General features: G+C 43.9%; 1 protein-coding gene and 1 non-coding gene across 3 annotated transcripts in view; both read left to right on the forward strand.

Moving 5' to 3' along the window:
* Nucleotides 1-1,270: 1,270 nt before the first annotated feature.
* Nucleotides 1,271-25,186, forward strand: part of LOC123997065 (single-stranded DNA-binding protein 3) — a 116,661-nt gene continuing 92,745 nt past the window's right edge. The window contains exons 1-3 of one of the 2 annotated variants that reach the window (XM_046301044.1): nt 1,271-1,438; nt 9,260-9,332; nt 18,199-18,260. In XM_046301044.1, the coding sequence (XP_046157000.1) occupies nt 1,383-1,438; nt 9,260-9,332; nt 18,199-18,260 (191 nt within the window). In that variant the 5' untranslated portion in view covers nt 1,271-1,382. The remainder of the gene's footprint in view (nt 1,439-9,259; nt 9,333-18,198; nt 18,261-25,186) is intronic. The other variant, XM_046301045.1, reaches the window with a different exon arrangement.
* Nucleotides 18,433-18,512, forward strand: trnaa-ugc. The gene has a single exon. It is a non-coding gene; the product is annotated as a tRNA-Ala (tRNA).

The raw sequence follows: 25,186 nt of genomic DNA on the forward strand, positions 1-25,186 counted from the left end.
TTTGGAGAAGCAATTTCTTGCATCTTCATACAATCTTTGCTAGTAGGCTATATCCGAACATTTGGGGGCACAGAAAGAAAGGAAATGAATAGCTTCCTCAATGATCATAGCAATTAATGAATGTCTGATCTCTTGCATGTCATCATACACGTAACGTTCTTAAAGAGGCAGTTTACAATATTCTATGTAATGCATCTCAATAGGAAAATAATGCTTTTACACAATGGAGAAACATAATATGCCCAACAACAGGCATATTTACATCCTCAGTAAAGATATTACAAATCTGTGACTCAGTTGTGATGCACAATACTTAAACTGATACATTTTGTGGAGACTGACTCGTTATTTTCATATGTTTTAATGCTGTTTTAGCCTTTCACACAATGGTCAGTTTGGCTATTTGTATAATTCAATTAGCTACTGTGAAATGTATTTGTCGAGCCCCTCACCTCCCTAGGACTGCTCAGTAAATTAAGTCAACGTTGGAGTGCAGCGAAAATGGTCTTGAGCCTTTGGTCAATCCAGTAGACCCCTTTTGAATGTATGATCTGAGAAATGTAAACCATCAGCTGACAGTGAAATGTAGTACACAAAGCTCATGTACTCTCCCAGTTAGTGAGCACAATCCATTTGTTTCTCTTTCAGGGACTGAACATTTAACAAGTCTGCATAGGTCTGAGTGAGTGACCTCTCAAATTAAAGCTTGCTATAGTCTACCCAGTTTTCTTAGACATGTTCTCTTCTGAATCGTAGTTATTCATTGCGAAACCTAGACATTTGTATTGATTATGATGATACATGTCTTACGTATGTTACCCATAGTAGTCTCCTTTTTTCCCAGTCAGAATTATAATGCTGAGAGCTCTCTAATGGATACATTATTCAGTTCAGTCCATTCATTGTAGCCTGGTAGAAAAAAGAGACATCTATAAAGTAAATACTTTTTGTATCATGGTCGGACAAAATTGCCATTTTGAACATTTATATTCAAACAAGTACGAAGGCCTTAAACTGAGGGCTTCAGTTAGTCTGTTTTTCACATCTCAATCTCTTACATGTTTCTGAGGTCAGTAAACAAGAAGAGTGTGCGTTCCCCTTTAAGAAGCCCCTACCATTCCATAGCGGAGGGAGTAAGAATACATTCTCGAACAGCGGTTAAGAGGGGAAAAAAAATCCACCAGCGGTCTGTTTCAAGTCCCCCCAATAGAAACTGTGCCTGATTTGTGGCCAATGTTGGAGATGTAAAAAAAAAAAAAAAAAAAAAAAAAAGAGGGGGGGAGGAAAAACACTAAAGGGGTAGCTATGGAGATAGAACGTTTTCCTGGCTGCTTTCTTTGACAGGTGTTGAGAGGGGTAAAAGTCTTAAAACAGAATCCAGCATGTACGCCAAAGGTAAAGGAGCTGTCGTCCCTTCCGATAGTCAAGCAAGAGAAAAGTAAGTGAATTATGCACCATTTAAGAGTTTTACATGGTTAAAAGGAAGCTCCAACTTTCTAAACTATAACTACCATAATTTAAAGGTGTGTACAGTAATCGCTCGCTCTCTTGAGTGTTGTTTACCCCTGCCGTGGCACGTCTCTTTAACTTTTTTGTCTTGTTAGTTGCACTTTCTCGTTCTTTTAGATGATATTTATTACACAATTCTCGCACTTTGAACGCAACGCACGGAAGAGTTGTTCTGTCTTTTGTAGCTATGTTTCATTTGGGGTTCCAAATGTGTCGCTTTCTGGAATTTAAAGATATAATGTAGCGCGCATGCAGCGATTGCATGAAGTTACAGAATTTGCTACTGCGAAAAAACATTTTCTTCTTGAGATTCTATTTTAAAATATGGCATATGTCTGTGATGCCTTTCTAGATGGAGTTGCATTGACGCGGACTCGCACATTGTTTGAATGTGTAAAGTTTTTGAGACATGTTACGAGGGACTTTTCAAAATGCAATCGACCCGTACAGACGGTCTACTAGATATCTTCTAGACGTCTATGCTACATGTTTTCTTACCATATTCGTGTTGATTAAGGACTTGTGCAGGACATCCCACATGAGCAAATGACGAGGACTTTGTCTTGTCTGTTAAATGAAACCTGTACCTGTCTTTAGTTATACCTACATCAGTGGACTAATCTCCACTCCATGGTAAAGGAAGCTTATACATACGTCAACTTTTTAAAGCAATGTGTCATCTATGTTGACGTGTTACTGTAATATGTTTAGATTATATAATATATATATATATATATTATTCAATTATCTCAGTCCTATTAATTAATTATTTTGTGTCACTATGATGCTTTGAATATTAATAACTGCTATATCAGAGTTCAATCGAATATCTTATCCTCTTTAGGGGTAAGCAGAGATGCTGCCACAACTTTTAAAATGTCAGATGAGCGATTTTGATCATAAATGAAGACTGCTTTAAACCAGTACTTTACACGAAGGCTACATCTTATGTACTTTGTTGCTTTCCATGCTACACAAACTATTGTGTAGGGACTCTGATAAGAGTAGCACCGCTTCCCTCATGGCACAGCATGATTCCAAGAAGGTTGTGATATGAGAAACACTTTTACACATATTTACCCTTCACAGACGGTGTAACCGATGACTGACACACAATTATGAACATAGTTTCTTGTCCCAAGATCACAGTGAATACTGTGGATACGATTGGATCAAGGCGGCTGGATAGCTAAGCTATCGCATGTATGAATAAATACTTTTTTTTTAAATATCCTCTTTTCAAACTTTTGGGGGCATTTGCTGCTCAGCCAGATGTTAGAATTATATTACGTAGTTAGTGTTCATTGAAAAATATTAACTTACTTGCCTAAGTTTGATTCTTCCTATTGCTGACTGTGTGGGGATCCTCATGATGAGTATTACTTGTAGGCTTCAGGTCTGTGTCTTAATTTCACCCAAATTTGAACGTGTGACGTAAATGGCAGACCCCCCTGTTAGAGAAAATCTTTCCTGTATATTGACAAACGGCGGCAGCATTGTGTGCTGAGGGAGTACGAATCCTAACTGAAAACCATTCCATGTGGTTCATGTTCCAATAAAGCAAGAATAATACATTTTGAATGGGCATGTGATGCCCAGATATTCCCTGATTCTATTATATGGAATCCTTGTAAACACTTGTGGAGTCCTACATATGCATCTTATTTGTTTACAATCAAAGGCAGATCCATAAGACACAAGTGCTCTTAAAATGGACTGTTGACAGAATATTTCCTCACTTAGTAATACAGAGACCTACAGTAGAACAATATTCCCTCCACCCCATCCCTGTAAGTGTTACCTTGAAGTTAAATGAAGATACAGTTGTCCCGTATGTCCTTTGTCTTGTTGTATGAACCATCCCACACAAGAAGTTTCACTCAAAAGAAAAATGAAGTTATTTGATTGATTAAGCAGTGAACCCCCTGGCACCGTCCTCTGCATGTGTGTGTTCGGTCTCTGTGTGTTCTTAGAGTCTGGTAAGCAGGTGATGGCCAGAGTGAGGATGCACTTACCTTCTCACCTAACTAATGACTCTGCCATGCACCATGAGGCAAATGCGTGTTTCTCTTTCCACTATGGTTAGTCAGGACGCTACCCCTTGTTGTCTGAAGTGTTGTTAGATTAACTGTTACTTAATTTTGAAATTGAAATTAAAGACCTATATGGTCTCTCTCTGTGCTGGTGGAGGTCGTAAAATTTCTCACCAACATGTTTAGAATGCTTTCTGGTTTAGGTACAGCACAGGGGAGACTGTAGAGTAAATGTGTCTAGTACAGAAACACTGATTGAGCAGATGGAAGTTATCAAAAGTGCACCAAGAATGCTAGGGTCTAATGGCTTATCAAAACCTTGGAGGAATCTATAAGAAGAATTAAGACTGAACCTGAGTTTGGTAACTTTTTTATTTCTTCATTTTTTTTCAAAAAATTCTACAAAATCACTAAGATTTTAATCTGATGACTGATGGCGGTGTCATTCAAGGAAGTGCTCGACCTAGAGTTCACGAGAGATGTAAAGAATGGCAGAGATGTTTGTTTGTTTACCTGTCCTCGAGGAGAAGCGTCAGATGCCTGTGGAAAAAATTTAGAACAAGAACTCGTGCCCTTGTGACGAGAATAATTAATTCCATCACACTCTCTCTTTCTGCACTTGATTTAATTTGATTTCCACAGGGTTGAAACAGAGGCTCCAACATTAATATGACCTTATTGTTTGTTAATTACAACGTCATTGAAATGGGCTGAGGAACCTGCTATCACAGGGCCCTTCTATGGCATTCATCAAATTCAATGTTTCTCATCATGATACAGTAGTCTGATGTGCATGACCCTGTCACACGTTGTAGTCTTTCATTTAAGGCAATGCATACTCTACACATATAGGTTAGGCCTATAAGACATTTCTATAATATTCAGAGGATAATTGAATATCTTGAATAAAGTGTTTGCTTTGAATGTGTTTCTTTACATCCACACCCTCCCCTATATTCGCATGGCGTTTAATCGAGTTCTTGAGGTCTGAATGCACAGTTTTGATGTCGCACAGATGGCCCTGCCATATGCATTTTGGACTTTTGAGAACGACATTTAAGAACCATGTACTCAACGAATGCAAAAACGTGCCACTGTTTTGTGATGAACCTCTTATTTTCTCTGGTTTGCTTTGAATGAATATGCTCCTATTCAGAGGTGTCAACAGTCAATTAATTTGGTGCGCTGATGCATCCGCACATATTTGTTAGCGTTCTCACTTTTGAAATAAGTGAGACAGTATAAATATTGAGGCTACGTGCGTGAAGTCAGTATTCAGGTTGGTCACGGCGCAGACAAACTCATGAAGTCTAAGTGTATTCTGTTGATTACACTGGCCCACACATTATATAAATGTTATAGCGACCTGATACCTTTTAAGTCTTATGTCGCTGATTTATTAAGTATAGACCGTGTGGAGTAGTCCAAATCACTGTTATTTCAGTGCACTAGTAGTACATATTCATTATTACCTGATAACAATATCTAGTCGCTGCTTATTCCATTTATAAACCATGTCTGCTTGGTATCCTGATGGTTTTCTATCTTTCTCATAGAATCAAACTTTCGTTGAAATGAATCAATTTCCCCAAAATGAAGACTCTCGGGTTAGAATACAATGGCGTCCTTTCAAGCGGAGCATGTCCATAATTGTGGAGTCAATTTAGCTCGAGGCTAGCTCCTGGTAAAGAGACAGATGACTTTGGCAATGGGAATCCATTTTTAAGTGTATTAAGTTGAAGTGTGTGTGTGTGGATTAACCCTGGCTGGTTTAAGACATGCGTGTGTACAGTCTTTTTGTCACTGTTTTGTGTCTGCAAAAAATGGTCGTCAGTGTAAAATTGTTCATTTAATCTTAGTTTCAACTCATAAACAGGTAGCCTAACACTTGGAGAATGAAATGCTTCTGGAGGTGTCCTTTTAATCTATGCATCCTTCTTTGCTTACAAGACATGTCAGTAGTCATCAACTTGCGATCGTGATCTTAATTCCTCTAGGCCTAGGCTTTTGTGAAACAAGGGAAAAACTAAAAGGTCATTATGAAAACTGGATACAATTACTATCTTGCATTCACCCCAACTCCCTTCTCAATCACTTCTCATGCATACCTTATCAAACCAAGCCCATGCATACCTTATCAAACCAAGCCCATGCATACCTTATCAAACCAAGCCCATGCATACCTTATCTAACCAAGCCCATGCATACCTTATCTAACCAAGCCCATGCATACCTTATCTAACCAAGCCCATGCATACCTTATCTAACCAAGCCCATGCTCTCGCTGCTGAATTATTTACATCAAGACAGGAAAGTTAATTTGCTAACTGTCTGTGCTTTAGCTGGCTAAACTTGGCAGAGGTGCTTTCATGTCTTGCAGGAGCGTAGTCTGATAGCCTGGGGTGGGATGTCAGGAGTGTACCTTGGATGAGGTGGAAGATCTCCCCTTGAAGTGAGGACAGTGTAAAACTCTGGGCTGACTGTGGAGCAGGGGCTGCTGACACTGGGGAGCAGGGGCTGCTGACACTGGGGAGCAGGGGCTGCTGACACTGGGAGCAGGGGCTGCTGACACTGGGGAGCAGGGGCTGCTGACACTGGGGAGCAGGGGCTGCTGACACTGGGGAGCAGGGGCTGCTGACACTGGGGAGCAGGGGCTGCTGACACTGGGGAGCAGGGGCTGCTGACACTGGGGAGCAGGGGCTGCTGACACTGGGGAGCAGGGGCTGCTGACACTGGGGAGCAGGGGCTGCTGACACTGGGGAGCAGGGGCTGCTGAGCAGGGGCTGCTGACACTGGGGAGCAGGGGCTGCTGACACTGGGGAGCAGGGGCTGCTGACACTGGGGAGCAGGGGCTGCTGACACTGGGGAGCAGGGGCTGCTGACACTGGGGAGCAGGGGCTGCTGACACTGGGGAGCAGGGGCTGCTGCCTGCCTCCCTGGCCTTGCCTCTAATGTTAGTCACTACAGAGAGGATCAAACTAAACCACCCACTCAACAGTAGTTCTCTAACTGAGAGAAGTCTACTGGTCTCTTGTCTCCTAACCTTTCTACAGCATGTAATTTGTATGACCATTATCCATGATGATGGGGTTTCAGTGGCCTCAGAGCTCTTTAGCTGGAGTCTGGCACGGAAGAGAGCAGTGGGTTAGAGGGGTGGACTGGACCAGCAGAGCAATGGATTAGGATGTTGAGATTTTTCTTTAGCCACCTGAGACATCACTAAAAATGACAGAGAAGATGACCCAGCACCACTCTTGATACTCAGGGGTTGTGAATATATTATTATGGAGATGTTCCCTTTGGGAGGTCAGAGGACATGGAGCTTGTCTGTGTCAGATGGAGTCTCATTTCAGAGAAGGTTTTTGTATGAACGTATGCCTTGTGCTTGGTGTCAGTGCTCTGTCTGTCTCCTGTCATGTGTGGCCCTAGGGTCTTCACTATGGTCGTTATCCTGTAGATCTCCCTTCTCCCATCACACCATCACACAGTTGTCTTAACGCCTAGCAATTTCCCTCCCTCAATCTCCTTCCCTCTGCTGACGCCATCTCTACCTGCTCAGGGAGAGTCTCCACAACCCTCTTCCCTTGGCGGAGTTACTCAGTGCTACTGACAGTGCAACAAAAGGTGTCCCCCGAAGCCAGGATTGAATGAGTGTTTTTAAATAATGCATTAGAACCGGGGCAGGTGCCCATCACCAGGGCACAGAACCCCTCAGATCATACCAGTGTAGCCATGAAAATTTCATCAGGGCACTCATGGGAATTTCTGTTGGATCCAGTTCAGTGTGGACCAGCTTATAGAAGCCCACGCATGCCACTGGGTATTACAAACAGCCATGAAGGAGTCTTCTTACATTTTACACCAGCCGCCTCCCCTCTGTACCAGGAACCTGACAAGTTTTCAGACTGGGAGAGCACAGGTACTTCCTGGTTAAAGGAGCGCCTCGTTTCTTTGACTGGTCTCATTTAAGTTCATTCAGAGCACATTCCCAGAGCTCAGTTCTCATTGGCTGGTTTTGAATTAAACTCAGTTGAGACCTGATTACAAACATCACCAAGCATTTTCAGTGTTACCAGGTAGTGTCGTGTGGCTGATGAGATGAGTATGGAAATATTCCAGCCAGTGGTTTTGCTCCACCCTCTCTCCATTAATTTGAATATCATGCCATTACCCATAACCTGTTGTTCTGCCCATCCTTCTCTTCTACCGTCACCCTTGACCTACCCTCTAAGCCAGGGGTGTCAAACATACGGCCTTTGGGCCAGATCCGATGCTCTACACAGACTATCGGTAACATTTCAACTAAACTTAACTGTTGCCCTAACCTTAACCCCGTACCCTAACCCTAACCGTAACCTTAGCAAGCAGTTGCTTATCAACAGATAGTTGGTTAATAGTATGACCATCTGTAGAGCATCTACAGAAGGACTACCCAAATGAAGTGTAAAAGAAAATGTACAAAGCTGTGGATAGAGGATTTATAATGAAGTGTGACTCCGGACCTCGACACCCCTGCAGTAAGCAGTCACTCCAGCATAACAAATCCACAACCATAAAACAGACAGACCAGATAAAACACTGTGGCCATGATTGTGTTCATTGTGTCCAGAACCATTTGTTTACACTAGATTACTGAAATGAGCAGTGAAATTAATACGTCTGGTGTAACACTGAGAAATAATTAAGAAGATAGGTGTCCCCTTTAACTAATGTCTAACGTTAGTCAGAACTGTTTTTTTTTGCAGTCCGTGGAAGAAATGTTTCCCTTGTTTAAAGCTGGCATATCAAATGAATGATTACTTTGAGACGATGTCCCTTGTGCTTGGTTCAACATCCAGCACAAGTGTTTTTGAGACTCTGCTCCCAACAGTAGACTTAACCTAATGTGACCAAATGGACTTTTCATTCTTTTCTTTTCTTTTTTTTCTCCCAATTTTGTGTTATCCAATTGGTAGTTGGTGTTGTCCCATTGCCGCAGCTCCCGTACGGACTTGGGAGAGGCGAAGGTCAAGAGACTTTGCATCCCCCAAAAAACGACCTTGCCAAGCTGCACTGCTTCTTGACACACTGCTCGCTTAAACCAGAAGCCAATCGCATCAATGTGTCGGAGGAAACATCGTACAACTGGCGATCATGTCAGCATGCATGCGCCCAGCCAGCCACAGGATTCGCTAGAGCACGATGGGACAAGGACATCCCAGCCGGCCAAACCCTCCACTAACCCGGACGACGCTAGGCCAATTGTGTGTCGCCTCATGGGTCTCCCGGCTGCGACACAGCCTTGGATCGAACCTGGATCTGTAGTGACACCTCAAGCTCTGCAGTGCCTTAGACCGCTGCCTCACTCGGGAGGCCCTTTCCCTCTTAGTAGAGTGTGGGTTCATCACTAGTCCAGGAGCACAGTAATTGCCAGCACAGGCGGCTAAATGACAGTCATAATGATACCAAAAATGCACAAGGTAGTGTGGGTTGTCAGATAGTGTGACACCGACCCACGCTTGGCTGTCTCTGCTTTCCTCTTGTTTTCCTCAGCATCTGTGTTAAAGGAGGAGCTCCGTAAACCACAGATGCTCTTTTTATTTTCTAGAGCTTCCCAATGGCTTCTCCTTAGAGTCTGCATGTTATCTGGCTGTCATTGTGAAAGTCACTGGCTCCTAGGGGATGGAGGAGGTGCGAGATGGACCCTCGACATTGACCCTTTTCTCTTTGTTTTCCAGGTTAGCTTTATATGTGTACGAGTATTTGCTGCACGTCGGCGCACAGAAATCAGCACAGACCTTCCTGTCAGAGGTAAGAAATGGCTTTAGAAGAACTTCCTGAGGTGAACGGATGAATGGGATTCCTCTCCATTGTATAGCGAGGGATGGAATTTACATTAGCGGTAGCCCTGGGGTCAAGAACCAATTTGGTCGTCTCTGCTTTGTAACACAAGTAATTTGATTACAAAGTTTTTTTCTATACAATGATATGGATGTAGTGGGTCTAGACTAAGCTATAAGTTGATGAATAACAGAATGTTGTCTGTTCTGTTGTCTGTTCTATTTGCGTTCCATATCAACACCTAGGCCATGCTCCTTCCTCTATTAGTCTGATAGCCCCTGAACTGTCAATGAGGTAAAGCCCATGTAATGTGGTGCATCCTCTTCCTTAATGGACATCCTTCCTCCATAGTGGCCTAGTATTCAGGCCTCGCCTGTCTTAACACCTTCACGCGTTAAGCTTGCTACAAGCTTCACTTGCATAGCTCTATGTGCAGGTCCATGCATTTCTAGACTCTCAAATAGCAGCATTCATAAGGGGGAGATTGACAGATATTTTTCTGAAGTCCTCCCCTTTTGAGGTAGACAAAGAGAAATCTCGTTGAACTTCACCACTAAGCTAATTTGAAAGAGAACCAACTGCATATTTAATTAATAGCTAAGCCGACATGTTCTGAAAGTTTAGGTTTGATTAACACGTTTTGTGCCTGCTAGTAGGCTGTAGGTTATTCTGCTAGCACTAACCTAGCTTCCCACATCTTCCCCCATGTGAAATAATACAATTTATAAATCATTTGCCCTGGCAAATATTCTTATAGCCTACTCACCAATGTAATGTATAACATAATCCCAATTTGATATGCTGATTCAGTGTATTCGCTCCCGTGTCAGCAAAACATCCAATGTCGTCATATCACGGAGAAAAGGTATATGGCTACCAGTTTTTTTTTATTTTTTTTTTTTTTCCTGTCTAGAAGTAGTTACTTCTCAACAAAAATACATGTTTTGTGGGGGGATTCTAATAAGGAATGTTTGGTCTATTGTTTGAACAGTCGTTGAGACTGTATTTGGTTATCAATGCAGAATATGCTACTTTGATGCATAGCCTATAGATCAGATCAAGGAACCAAGTGACAACACTTCCCCCACGGCGCCGTAAGGAATTATATGGAACGTCTCAATTTTCAAGTTGCACAAAAGTGTGTAGAATGCTCCCGCACTTTTTGTGGCGGGAAAAACGACATTGCATCTACTGCGCTATGCTCCGTATCTACTGTCTCTAATGTGTGTAGACCCCTTTTTTATACTGCTGACTAAATATTGTACCATTATGGCTGTGGAAGAACTTTACTGGCACGCAAATAATGGACTATATGTTAAAGACTAATATTATTTACATTATATATCAGCTGTGCCTTTTCCCTAGGGTCAGGAGGTTTTCTCTGACCACTTAACTGGTGCAGGAAGCCATAACTAGGGCCATGAGTTTCCTTTCCAGGTTACGTCTTCAGGACAAATTCCTGGCCCTACTTATACTGCTCTGTGTGCCTTCTGAAAAAGTTGTTAAACTCTAATATCCTCTCTGTAATAGCCTGGATACTCATACTACTATTTAACTCCTAGATTATTTATCATTCATTTAACCAGCAGTGAGGGCTCTACTCACACCTTTGGAGTGGTGTATATGCTCATTTGGTTCATAACTGCTCTTTAACACTCCCATGTGTTAGAAGTCAGATTTAATATGTTCATTTAGATGGATGAATGTGTACAATTGGTTAATAATAATGTTCTTAACCCCCGGACCTGCTAAAGTGAATTTTTTTCAAGTGCAATGAAAGGTTGTGATTTTTTTTTTTCCTCATGATTTATTTCATGTAAAAAATAAAAAACTCTGGCCCCTGTTCAAGCACAGAACTATTTCAGTGGTGTGATTCACCCAGCTTACATCACAGCACTTCCCCTCCTGTATTATAATCTGTTCAGCTGTTATCATGTATTACAGCGTTGCTGTTTCACCACTGTTCATGACTGTACCTGTGTCACTGCGTTCAGAAATGTCTGACGCATGGCCCAGGCCTACGTGTGTTTTGTTTTGAAAGATACAGGCGCATGTTACTTTTTTTTCCTCAGCTGGGTGTCCCTTATCAACCACACAGGAAAAGGAACGTTCGGTGGCAGTTTTCTAAAGCAGCCTAATTTCCTTAGAGATACGGTCATGACCTGGAGTTAACTTCTTGACGCACCCATCCTGTTAGCGGGATCATTTTCATCAACACCCGCTGAATTGCAGACCGCCAAATTCTAATTAAAATACTGAAAATATTACATTTTCATGAAATCACATGTGCAATATAGCAAAACACAGTTTAGCTTGTTATTAATCCACCTGGTGTGTCAGATTTCAATACAGCATTTTGGCGAAAGCATAACAAGTGTTTATGTAAGAACATCTCTCTCAGTAGACAAAATATTACAAACAGCTAGCAGCCAAGTAGATTGCTTTTCTGACTTTCGTGACCAATCAATTAAATCGCTTTACCTTTGATGATCTTCGGATGTTTGCACTCACGAGACTCTCAGTTACACAATAAATGTTCCTTTTGTTCCATAAAGATTATTTTTATATCAAAAAATACCTTCATTTGTTCGGCGAGTTTATGTTCAGAAATCCACAGGCTCGAGCGGTCATGTCCACAAACATGTCAAACGTTTTTTTATAATCAATCCCCAGGTTGTTTTTAAAATATATAATCGATAATATATCAACCGGGACTGTAGCTTTTTCATTAGGAGAGGGAGAGACAATGGCTGCCCCACTCTGTTGCGCAAGCAAAACTCTGCGAACACCCAGCTATCCACTGACGCGATGTGATCTTTCTCGCTCATTTTTCAAAATAAAAGCCTGAAACTATGTCTAAAGAGTGACACCTTGAGGAATCTGGTTGATATCCCTTTAAATGGAGGCAAGGCATCCAATGGAACAGGGAGCTTTCAGGGAAAACAGCACTTCCTTGTTGGATTTTCCTCAGGTTTTTGCCTGCAATATCAGTTCTGTTATACTCACAGACATTATTTTGACAGTTTTGGAAACTTTAGAATTTTCTATCCTAATCTGACAATTATATGCATATTGTAGTTTCTGGGCCTGAGAAATAGGCAGTTTCCAATGGGTACTTTTTTTTAGTCAAAAATGAAAATCCTGCCCCCTACACTCAAGAAGTTAACAGCATACTATTATACACAGGCTATATTTATTTTCTCCTGAGTCTTAAACTAAAATGTTGCTCTTTATCTTTCACAATGAATCACACATTCCATATGTTCCCTGCCATTACAGTGCATCCGGAAAGTATTCTGACCCATTAACATTTTGTTACGTTACAGCCTTATCCTCATCAATCTACACACAATACCCCATAATTGCAAAGCAGAAACAGGTTTTTAGAATTTACATAAGTATTCACACCCTTTACTCAGCTATTTTCAGGTCTCTAGAAAAGTCTGGGCTCTGGCTGGTCCACACAAGGACATTCAGAGACTTGTCCTGAAGCCACTCCTGCGTTGTTTTGGCTGTGTGCTTAGGGTCGTTGTCCTGTTGGATGGTGAACCTTTGCCCCAGTCTGAGGTTCTGAGCACTCTGGAGCAGGTTTTTGTCAAGGATCTCTCTGTACATTGCTCCTTTCATCTTTCCCTTGATCCTGACTGGTCTCCTATTCCTTGCTGCTGAAAAACATTCCCACAGATGATGCTGCCACCACCATGGTTCACTGTAGGGATGGTGCCAGGTTTCTTTCAGATGTGACTATTGACATTCAGGCCAAAGAGTTAAGTATTGGTTTCATCAGACCAGAGAATCTTATTTCTCATAGTCGGATAGTCCTTGAGGTGCCTTTTGGCAAATCCAAGCTAGCTGTCATGTGCCTTTTCACTGAGGAGTTACTACCGTCTGACCACTCTACCGTAAAGGACTGACAGGTGGAGTGCTGCAGAGATGGTGGTCCTTCTGGAAGGTTCTCCCATCTCCACAGAGGATCTCTGGAGCTCTGGCAGAGTGACCATTGGGTCACCACCTCCCTGACCAAGGCCCTTCTCCCCCGATTGCTCAGTTTGGCAGTGCTGCCAGCTCTAGGAAGAGTCTTGCTGGATCTAAATTTGTCCATGTAAGAATAATGGAGGCCACTTTGTTCTTGGACCTTCAATGCTACAGACATTGTTTGTAACCTTTCCCAGATCTGTGACTCGACACAATCCTGTCTCTAAGCTCTACAGACAATTCCTTCGACCTCATGGTTTGGTTTATGCTCTGACATGCACTGTCAAATGTGGGACCTTATGTCCAATCAATTGAATTTACCACAGGTGGACTCCAAGTTGTAGAAACATCTCAATGATGATCAATCTGCGCTCAATTCTGAGTCTCATAGCAAAGGGTCTGAATACTTGTGTAAATGGTATCAATTATTTTTGTTAAATATACATTTTATACAAAAACACTTTTTGCTTTGTCATTATGGGGTATTGTGTGTAGATGCATTTTTTAAAAAAATCCATTTTAGAATAAGGCTGTAATGTATCAATGGAAAAAGTCAAGGGGTCTGAATACTTTCTGAATGCACTGTATGTCTTATCAAAATATAACTAACCTGTAATGAGAGAGCAGCCTTTACTGTGACTAAGATAATGTCACACATGGAAATGATTATTTAAAAGGAGGATATCAGGCTATACAATGTCTAATGTTTATTCTATCTCAAGGTGTGTTTGCGAGGCTAAATCAAGCCACAACCTGTCTAGGTTGACACAACAAAGTCATACAGTAACCTAGTCTATTACAATGCTGATAAATCAAAACATCAATCACCTAACCTGCCCAAAAGCTTTTCCCTCTCTCTGCCCTAAACGGTTCAGTGCAGGCAGCAGTGTTCGACTAACTGCCACCAAGGCACAGAACTGGACTAAAATATTAAGCACAGATCTGGGACCAGCTCGGAGAGATTAAGTAGCGAGGCTGAAGTGAGGCTTGCTGATTGCAGAACCCTCCTGGGTGAATCTCCTCCCTGAGATGGAGTGTTATTGGGTTGCTGCTGGATAGGGGTTAAGTTATGGATCACAGGCAACAGGAGGGAGAAGCTCTGCTCCTCACACAGTCTGTTTCCATGAGGTATGCAGAGGCCTTTTTACAGGTAATTTGCTTGTACTTCAGTAGTTTTAAATATATGAAATCACATACACAGTACAATGCTTATCAGTGATGTTTTCAAACTATTTTTTCCCTGCTTTCTGGTACTCTTCTTGCCCTTTATATTTTATGATAGCAGAGTGAGTACACAATATTCAAAATGCCTTTAGCTCCAATACTCTCAACAATAATCCTAACTAACTTTAGCCACAAATGTCTTAAGTTTCTCTGTTCACGGTTGGTCTCTTTTCATCACATATCAATTTCTACAGTCAGCCACATCACGCCAATATAATTACTATGGTAAAATCTCAGGACCTCTCCACAGCATGTTCGGCCCTTTCCAGCCCTCCCGTCTCCCACCTGAACAGATAAGGGAATTTGTTCCCTCCAGATACGCTGAAGCAAAACACACCTGCTCGATGCCACCTAATGAGAGAGCTAGCACCTGGCCTCTCTCCTGCCTCTCAATTAACCCCTTGTCCTACCCCTGCATACTCGCCCATCTCCTTGGGAACAGTCACTCCCTGCTCCCATGCACAACGCAGATCCCTTGAACAGCCTCCACTGGCCCACACGTAAGTTAGTCTCATCCATCAGCTGTTTGTAGGAGAGCCTATAAAACTGGCAAGTCACACCAACAATATAGTCCTCATCACCAGCCACATGCCTTACAACTACAGTGCATCGCATTTGGCCTCTTACATGCCACGTTTCAAGGCTCACCTCTAGGGCCTGTAGGACTCATGGTGTAATTCTAGAAACTTACAAGAACTCAAGTCATTTTGTTCACCTGACCTAGAATACCTCCCAATTAAATGCTGACTGTATTATTCAACCAATAGAATTCTCCTCCGTCATCACCATGGCCATTTACATCCCACCTCAAGCCCCCACATCCTGAGGCTGCATTGTATTGTAGCTGGGGATTTTAACCAATTAAATCTGAGGACTAGGCTGCCAAAATTCTATCAACATATTGACTGTCCTACTTGTGCTACTAAGACTCTCGACTATTGCTATTTAAACTTCTGGGATGCTTACAAGGCCCTCCCCTGCCCTCCTTTTGGCAAATCTGACCACGACTCAATCTTGCTCCTCCTGTGCTATAGGCAGAAACTTAAACAGGAAGTGCCTGTTCTCTGTACTATTCACCGCTGGTCTGACCAATCGGAATCCACACTTCAGGATTGTTTTGATCACGTGGATTGGGATATGGTCCAGGTAGTGTGCAAAAATAATCTAGATTCGTATACGGATACGGTGACTGAGTTCAAAGGAAGTATATAGGAGATGTAGTACCCACTGTGACTATATAAAACCCTACCCTAACCAGAAACCGTGGATAGATGGTAGCATTCGCGCGAAACTGAAAACGACCACATTTTAACAATAGCAAGGCGACTAGTAATATGGCAGAATATAAACGGTGTAGTTATTCACTCCGCAAGGCAATCAAACAAGCTAAACATCAGTATAGATAAAGTGAAGTTGCAATTCAACGGCTCAGACACGGGACGTATGTGGCAAGGACTACAGAAAATCACGGACTACAAAAGGGAAAACCAGCCACGTCGCCGAGACTGTCTTCCTTCCGGACAGGCTAAACACATTCTTTGCACGCTTTGCCACCGATGCAGCCCACTACCAAGGATTGTGGGCTCTCCTTCTCCGTGGCCGACTTGAGTAAAACATTTAAACGTGTTAACCCTCGCAGGGCTGCCGGTCCAGATGGCATCCCTAGCCACGTCCTCAGAGCATGCGCAGACCATCTGGTTGCAGTGTTTGCGGACATATTCAATCTCTTCCTATTCCAGTCTGCTGTCCCCACATGCTTCAAGATGTCCACCATTGTTCCTGCAAAGGTAACGGAACTAAATGACTAGCTTTGAGAGACTAGTCAAGGATCATATCACCTCTACCTTACCTGCCACCCAAAGACCCACTTCAATTTGCTTACCACCCCAATAGGTCCCCAGACGATGCAATTGCCATCACTCTGCCCACTGCCATATTCCATCTGGACAAGAGGAATATATATGTGAAAATGCTATTTATTGACTATAGCTCAGCATTCAACACTATAGTACCCTCCAAGCTCATCATTAAGCTCGAGTCCCTGGGTCTGAACCCCGCCCTGTGCAAATGGGTCCTGGACTTCCTGACGGGATGCCACCCAGGTGGGGAAGGTAGGAAACATCCCCTCCACTCCACTGATCCTCATCGCTGGTGCCCCACAAGGGTGCATGCTCAGCCCCCTCCTGTACTCCCTGTTCACCCATGGCTGCGTGGCCAAGCATGCCTCCAACTCAATCAAGTCTGCAGACTACACGATAGTAGTAGGCTTGATTACCAACGATGACGAGATATCCTACAGGGAAGAGGTGTGGTGCCTGGAAAACAACCTCACTCAACATCAACAAAACAAAGGAGATGATCGTGGACTTCAGGAAACAGGGGGGTGTACCCTCTGCTATCTACATCAACTGAACCGCTGTGGAGAAGGTGGAAAGCTTCAAGTTCCTTGGTATAGACATCACTGACAAACTGAAATGGACAACCCACACACAGTGTGATGGAGGCCCAACAGAGCCTCTTCAACCTCAGGAGGCTAAAGACATTTGGCTTGTTACCTAAAACCCTCACACATTTTTACAGATGCACAATTGAAAGCATCCTGTCGGGCTGTATCACCACCTGCTACGGCAACTACCCCCGCAACCGCAAGGCTCTCCAGAGTGGTGTGGTCTGACCAACACATTGCCGGGTGAAAACTATCTGCCCTCCAGGACACCTACAGCACCTGATGTCACAGGAAGGCCAAAAAGATCATCAAGGTCATCAACCACCCGAGCCACTGCCTGTTCACCCCGCTATCATCCAGAAGGCGAGGTCAGTACAGGTGCATCAAAGCTGGGACCGAGAGACTAAAAAACAGCTTCTATCTTAAGGCCATCAGACTGTTAAATAGCCATCAGTAGCACATTAGCAGCTGCTGCCTTTTACGCATAGACTAGGAATTACTGTTCACTTTAATATTTACATGTCTCGTGTATATACTGTGTTCTATACTATTCTACTGTATCTTAGTCCATTCTGCTTGGACATCGCTCGTCAATATGTGTATATAGTCTTAACTCATTCCTACTTAGATTTGTGTGTTTTTGGTGTAATTTCTTAGCTATTAGTTTTTAGATATTACTGCACTGTCAGAGCCAGAAGCACAAGCATTTCGCTATACATCTGCTAATCACGTGTATGTGACCAATAAAATTTGATTTGACCTGACCAAGAAAAAGTCCTGGCCATAGTTACATAATTGTTCCTGGTCAAGTCAGTCAGCAGAATCCTGGGTACTAGTCATAACAGGAGAAACCCAGAAAGGTTGGCATGCAAGCGAGGATACCTACAGTCCCTGCAATGTTATGTAGCTCACACAGTGGCCACAGACAGTGGCAGTTGGAGTTAGCACTAAAAGGGCAGAGTGTGGTAGCTAGCTATCTCTGGGTTGATCTTATCTCAGTGGCCAGATATGGGGAGTAGAGGTGTTATGAAGTGTGAGGAGCTGCTACTGAGATGTTTTTAGTGTCAGATCCACACTCTCTGCACTCCATTCTTACTGCATTTCTGTCTGAGGTGAAGTGGAGTGAGACGTGGTGTGTCTGCATTATGGATGCACATGTGCCAGTCTTAACTCTCTCTGTCTCTCTCTCAGATCCGATGGGAGAAGAACATTACACTGGGGGAGCCCCCTGGATTCCTACACTCATGGTGGTGGTACGTACATTTTCTTCTATGTAGAGTCTCATTTAAACACCACAGTTTACATACACACACACACAGTGCCATTCACGACATGTGTAGGAGTGGGGAGGTAATTGCTGGTAACGACAGGTACGTCTTCTGATGTGTGTGCACTACTCTCTTCACTGGGTGATGAGCAACAATTGTCCTGATCCCATGTGGCTCAGTTGGTAGAGCATGGCGCTTGCAACGCCAGGGTTGTGGGTTCGATTCCCGCGGGGGACCGACCAGTGAGAGAATGTATTAACTTACTACTCGCTCTGGATAAGTGTCTGCGTTCAAATTTGAACAGAGTCGGTATTTCTTTTAAAGGTTAAGCTATGATTACAGCATGCGTAACTGTAAATAAGTTTTATACTTTCTGTTTGTCGGAGTTGAAAATACCTAAACCGTTATGGTCTCTATCTATGCTATTTGTAGAACCAGCTACGGTTGTATTCTTCCTCTTGTAGCGGACTTGTCAGACGTTTTGATACCAAATAAACACTTCAGTGTATTTATGACCTGGATGCAGTCGCCTCTGAACTGACAGGCTGACATGTATGTCTCACTGGATGAGAAGGAAACACCCATGCCTGGGCTCCCCTCCAGCTGACAGAGGGAAATATAGAGAGAGCGAGAGATAAAGGAAAGAGCGCGACTGGGAGAGAGAGAGTGAGTTCACAGGCAGTTTTTGTTTGCCCTCTGTCCTGTGCTCCTCATCCTGAAAATCCCCTCTACCCTCCACCACCGAACAGGGGCATTTTTAGCGGCATTCTGCCCCCTGAATCGCTGACCTGTTTTAATTGTGAATCATGTTTACACAGCTCATAATGGTCCTTAAGACAGCCTGTGTTCCCTCCGTCTGACATATTTCACTTAAATCTACCAGAAGCACAGACAGATTGACACACACAAACATACAGTTTTTGAACAAGTTTCCTTTCACGTTGCCTAACCCTCAAAGTTTTAAAGTCTCCGATTGCTGAGGCACAGTTTGAGGGAACCCCCTGTGGGTGTGAGCAGTTGCAGAGGAGAGAGATTATTAGCTAAACAGGGCCTCAGTGTGGTGTGACCCAGTGGAAGGGTGTCTGTCTGGTGCTGCAGCATGTGGACGGGGAGGCTCACTGGGGGGCCTCCCCCTCCTACGTCAACCCCCTCCCCCAAACAAAAGGTCCAGATGGTAAGGGAAAGCCAACCACTCCCCCTCCCTCAACCTTTGTCTGAAGGCCTGTCCTTTGTTTGCGGAAGAGACCCCAAACGGATTAACTCCTTACATTCCAGTCTCCTTTGTGTTAAACAGCCAAATCCCCCACCCTGGGTTTTCTTCCCTGCTTCTGTCTCAAACAGTTTCCTGTTGGGCTGCGCAGGGCTGAATGGGTTGAGGGAGGGGGTCAGTCATCCACATCTGTTGTTATGGACGCAGAGATAAAGCCAGGGCTCCGAGAGGGGTGCAGGTGTTGATTGTGTCATTAGCTCTCTACATTGGTCTGCCAAATCAATTGTTTTAGCCAGTTTTCACTGGACATACACTCTGTCACCCTCTGAGAACCTCACCACAATACTATGTACACGGACCATCCCTCAAATTGCTTCCAGCTGAAATTCCTCCTTGCGAGGGGCAAAGAAAACACTCCAGCAAAACAGACTTGCCCCATCCTAGCTCTCCTGGTTATTCTGTATCAGGCAGGAACCTGGGGCTTTGTGGTTCCTTTCAGCCTGTCTGTGTCAGGCAGAGTAGAGCTGCTATACCTGACCCAGAAAGACACGAGATCATCTGGCCAGAGCTTTCCCCTGGTTAAATAAATAAAGGAGTAATCTGTTCCTCTCATATTTAACAAGATGCGCACACATTTTTCCTTTATTCTCTCCGGCCATTTTCAGATGTTGAATTTATTAGTTATTAATCCGAGGGGAGGGCTCCTGTGGAATTCTAGAACAGATTTACATGGCGTGTTGTTTTAAGAGATGGAGTGCCTGTTTCTCTTGTGCCCTCACATTGGTACCAGGAGAATAGCAAACCTCAGTAGGGTAATAAAGGGGGCGGCAGGGTAGGCTAGTGGTTAGAGCGTTGGGCTAGTAACCGGAAGGTTGCAAGTTCAAATCCCTGAGCTGACAAGGTACAAATCTGTCGTTCTGCCCCTGAACAGGCAGTTAACCCACTGTTCCTAGGCCGTCATTGAAAATAAGAATTTGTTCTTAACTGACTTGCCTAGTTAAATAAAGGTAAAATTAAAAAGACCAAACGGTTTTGTTTTTTTGATTGCAGGTTTTGTCCCATTTAAGAGCAGCTCAGGCTGATAATAATAGTAGTAGCAGCCATAGTCATATTACATTACATTTAAGTCATTTAGCAGACACTCTTATCCCGAGCGACTTACAAATTGGTGCATTCACCTTATGACATCCAGTGGAACAGCCACTTTACAATAGTGCATCTAAATATTTTAAGGGGGGGGGGGTGAGAAGGATTACTTTATCCTATCCTAGGTATTCCTTAAAGAGGTGGGGTTTCAGGTGTCTCCGGAAGGTGGTGATTGACTCCGCTGTCCTGGCGTCGTGAGGGAGTTTGTTCCACCATTGGGGAGCCAGAGCAGCGAACAGTTTTGACTGGGCTGAGCGGGAACTGTACTTCCTCAGTGGTAGGGAGGCGAGCAGGCCAGAGGTGGATGAACGCAGTGCCCTTATTTGGGTGTCAACATGTCTCCTCTCTTCTCCTGTCCGATCCTCTCCTTAGCCTGGCTGCTCTGTCGCTCCAGCAACATCACTGTCGATTTAATGCCCAGGCCCTTACAACCACTTGTCTGTGTTTACTCTGCCCGTAATGGCGGAAGGCACATTGTTACCACCAGGCTTTGTCAGAGAACAGTTAATTGCAGTAATTATCACAATGGCATTTCATTTTTGTAATTGTCTTATGAATGTTGATGCTGTGGAAAGTGTGTGTGTGTGGCCTGTTTATGCTGCCAGTCCACATTTCCACATTGTTTTGACTGGCAGTTCATTTGGATATGGCAGAATTTGCCCTCTTAAGCTGGAGTATGAATCTCACACCGACTAATCTTAGGGATTCCACATAGCCAAGTTAATTTATTTAAAGAGATTGAGCGGTTCTTTGGCGACTAGTAAGTTTATTTATTTTTTTAAACCTCCCGCTTTGGGCTGGATGTGTCAATGTGTATGTAGTTCATACATGCATATAATCCATGAGCGGAATTACGCTTTTACCTCAATTAGCCACGAAATCCGTAGTTTTAAAAGCTGTTGTTTTCTGGAAGCTGTGTAGCGCCATGTTCCCCCACGTGTGCCAGCCCCCTAGTAATTTGAGTTTCAGCCAATGAGCTTCAGCCCGTTGCTATTTGAGTGACCGCAAGCAAAAGGCTTGCCCAGCATTATCCAATGAGTTTGCAGGATGGGCATAATGGCTCGCTGGACACAGCAGAGTTCAAGTGAGAGCGATGACATGGTGCACATATCTGCACATACACTGAGTGTACAAAACATTACGAACACCTTCCTAATATTAAGTTGCACCCTCTTGCCCTTGGAACGGCCTCAATTCTCGGGTATGGACTCGACAAGGTGTCAAACGTTTCACTGGGGATGCTGGCCCATGTTGACTCCAATGCTTCCCACAGTTGTTGTGTCGAGTTGATTGATGTCCTTTGGGTGGTGGACCATTCTTGTGAGCACTACATTCAAAAAACGACTGGCTGAAATTATACAAAAGTTTGACATCTTTAAGGCGAGAATGCATCCACAGTATAAATATTTCCAGCTTTTCAACCTATTGTTAGCTAGTTTAAACTAGGCTTGGCTACCTTCAGACATGCACCAGTGTTGCATGTACAGTCTCACTGAGACAAATCAACGTTGCTATTTCAAACTTTGGAGGGTGTCAGGTTACGATAACCCTGCTCCCCAGTCCCCATCCCCTGGTTTGCACCTAGTTGCAGCTTTCCAGTAACAAACTATAACACGCGTCTTATTTCATTTCCCAGAGAGCTGATTGGATTTGAGATGGTCCCTCTGTCTCCCTTCGGCAGGCGCGGCTCTGACAAAGCTGCAATCTCTTTAACGGCAGCTGATAGATATGATAATGCAGCCTGGCTTTATTGTCAAGTGACTGAAGGGCAGGCTTCATGGACCCCCTCAACTCACACACACACACACACACACACACACACACACACACACACACACACACACACACACACACACACACACACACACACACACACACACACACACACACACACTCGGGTATAAACACTCGCACATGCATAGATCCACATGCATGAACCCGCATACACACACTTCTCTGTTCTCCAGCTTTCTCTACTCTGTTTCTCTGTGCTATTCATCAGGGAGTACAGGAGGACAGCTGACCCAGACAGTGCACACCTGAGAGCAGAGCAGTAGAAAGTCAAATGTGTTATTATATAAAAACAGAGGTAGTTGTATCTTTGCTATACTTCACTGTGCTTCCACTGTAATGAGACCGTACATATGAATATACCTACCGTGTACAATAAATACAGAGTTTTACCACCACTCCTATAAAAGTGTGACAATAGACAAGTACCAGTCATAAGTTTGGGCACAAATCAAAATGGTATTAGTCACATGCGTCAAATACAACAGTGAATTGCTTACTTACAAAGCCCCCAACCAATAATACAGTTTAAAGAATCAGAATAATTCATTAAAGAACAGCATTTAAATAACAATAGCGAGACTGTGCCGGTACCCCCTGTGTACAGAGTCAATGTGCAGGGTTAGTTAAGGTAATTGAGGTAATATGTACATGTAGGTAGACTATGCATAGATAATAAGAGAGTAGCAGCGGTGTAAAAGAGGGGGTGGGTAGGCAATTCAAATAGTCTGGGTGGCCATTTTGATTGCTGAACAATTAATCTTATGGCTTGGGGGTAGAAGCTGTTTAGAAGCCTCGTGGACCTAGATTTGGCGCTCCAGTACCGCTTGTCATGCGGTAGCAGAGAGAACAGTCTATGACTGTGGGGGCTGGAGTCTTTGACAATTTTTAGGGCCTTCCTCTGACACTGCCTGGTATAGAGGTCCTGGATGGCAGGAAGCTTGGCCCCAGTGATGTACTGGGCCGTACGCACTACCCTCTGTAGTGCCTTGCCGTTGGAGGCTGAGCAGTTGTGATACACTCGATGGATCTGAGGACCCATGCCAAATCAAGTCTCCTGAGGGGAATAGGTTTTGAACTCTCTTCACGACCGTCTTGGTGATGTGGACACCAAGGAACTTGATGTTCTCAACCTGCTCCTCTACAGCCCTGTTGATGTTAATGGGGGTGTGCTCGGTCCTCCTTTTCCTGTAGTCCACAATCAATTCCTTTTGTCTTGATCACATTGAGGTTGTTGTTGTCCTGGCACCGCACGGCCAGGTCTCTGACCTCCCTATAGGCGGTCTCGTTGTTGTCGGTGATCAGGCTCACCACTGTTGTCATCTGCAAACTTAATGATGGTGTTGGAGTCATGTCTGGCCATGCAGTCATGAGTGAACCGGGAGTACAGGAGGACACTGAGCATGCACCCCTGAGGGGCCCCTGTGTTGAGGATCGGCGTGGTGGATGTGTTGTTACCTACCCTTACCACCTGGGGGTGGCTAGTCAGGAAGTCCAAGATCCAGTTGCAGAGGGAGGTGTTTAGTCCCAGGGTCCTTAGCTTATTGATGAGCTTTGAGGGCACTTTGGTGTTGAATGCTGAGCTGTAGTCAATGAATAGCATTCTCACATAGGTGTCCCTTTTGTCCTGGTGGGAAAGGGCAGTGTGGAGTGCAATAGAGATTGCGTCATCTGTAGATCTGTAAGGGCGGTATGCAAATTGTAGCAGGGCTAGGGTTTCTGGGATAATGGTGTTGATGTGAGCCATGACCAGCCCACTATGTGGGTCTGCTTAAAACATATTGGTATTACAGACTCTGACAGGGAGATGTTGAAAATGTCAGTGACGACACTTGCCAATTGGTCAGTGCATGCTCACAGTACACGTCCTGGTAATCTGTCTGGCCCTGTGGCCTTGTGAATGTTGACCTGTTTAAAGGTCTTACTCACATCGGCTGTGAAGAGTGATCACACAGTCATCCGGAACAGCTGATGCTCTCATGCATGTTTCAGTGTTATATGCCTCGAAGCGAGCATAGAAGTTGATTAGCTTGTCTGGTAGGCTTGTGTCACTGGGCAGCTCTCGGCTGTGCCTCCCTTTTGTAGTCTAATGGTTTACAAGCCCTGCCGAATCCGACGAGCTTTGGAGCCGGTGTAGTACGATTCGATCTTAGTCCTGCATTGACTCTTTGCCTGTTTGATGGAGGGCATAGCAGGATTTCTTATAAGCTTCTGGGTTAGAGTCCCACTCCTTGAAAGTGGCAGCTCTAGCTTTTAGCTCAGTACGGATGATGTTTGTTATCCATGGCCTCGGGTCAGGGTATGTACGTACAGTCATTGTTGGGACGACGTCATCGATGCACTTATTGATGAAGCCAATGGCTGATGTGGTGTACTCAATGCCATCGGAGGAATCGCGGAACATATTCCAGTCTGAGCTAGCAAAACAGTCCTGTAGCTTAGCATCTGCTTCATCTGACCGCTTTTTTATAGACTGAGTCCCTGGTGCTTCCTGCTTTAATTTTTGCTTGTAAGCAGGAATCAGGAGGATAGAATTATGGTCAGATTTGCCAAATGGAGGTTGAGGGAGAGCATTGTATGCATCGCTGTGTGTGGCGTATAGGTGGTCTCTAATTTTTGTTTTATTTTTTATTTTCTCCCTCTGGTTGCACATTTAACATGCTGATATAAATTTGGTAAAACGGATTTGTTTCCCTGCATTAATGTCCCAGGCCACTAGGAGCCCCGCCTCTAGATGAGTGTTTTCCTGTTTGTCTTAAGGTGG

This window comes from Oncorhynchus gorbuscha, linkage group LG15 (assembly GCF_021184085.1).
Source record: "Oncorhynchus gorbuscha isolate QuinsamMale2020 ecotype Even-year linkage group LG15, OgorEven_v1.0, whole genome shotgun sequence".
NCBI classification, from domain to species: domain Eukaryota; kingdom Metazoa; phylum Chordata; class Actinopteri; order Salmoniformes; family Salmonidae; genus Oncorhynchus; species Oncorhynchus gorbuscha.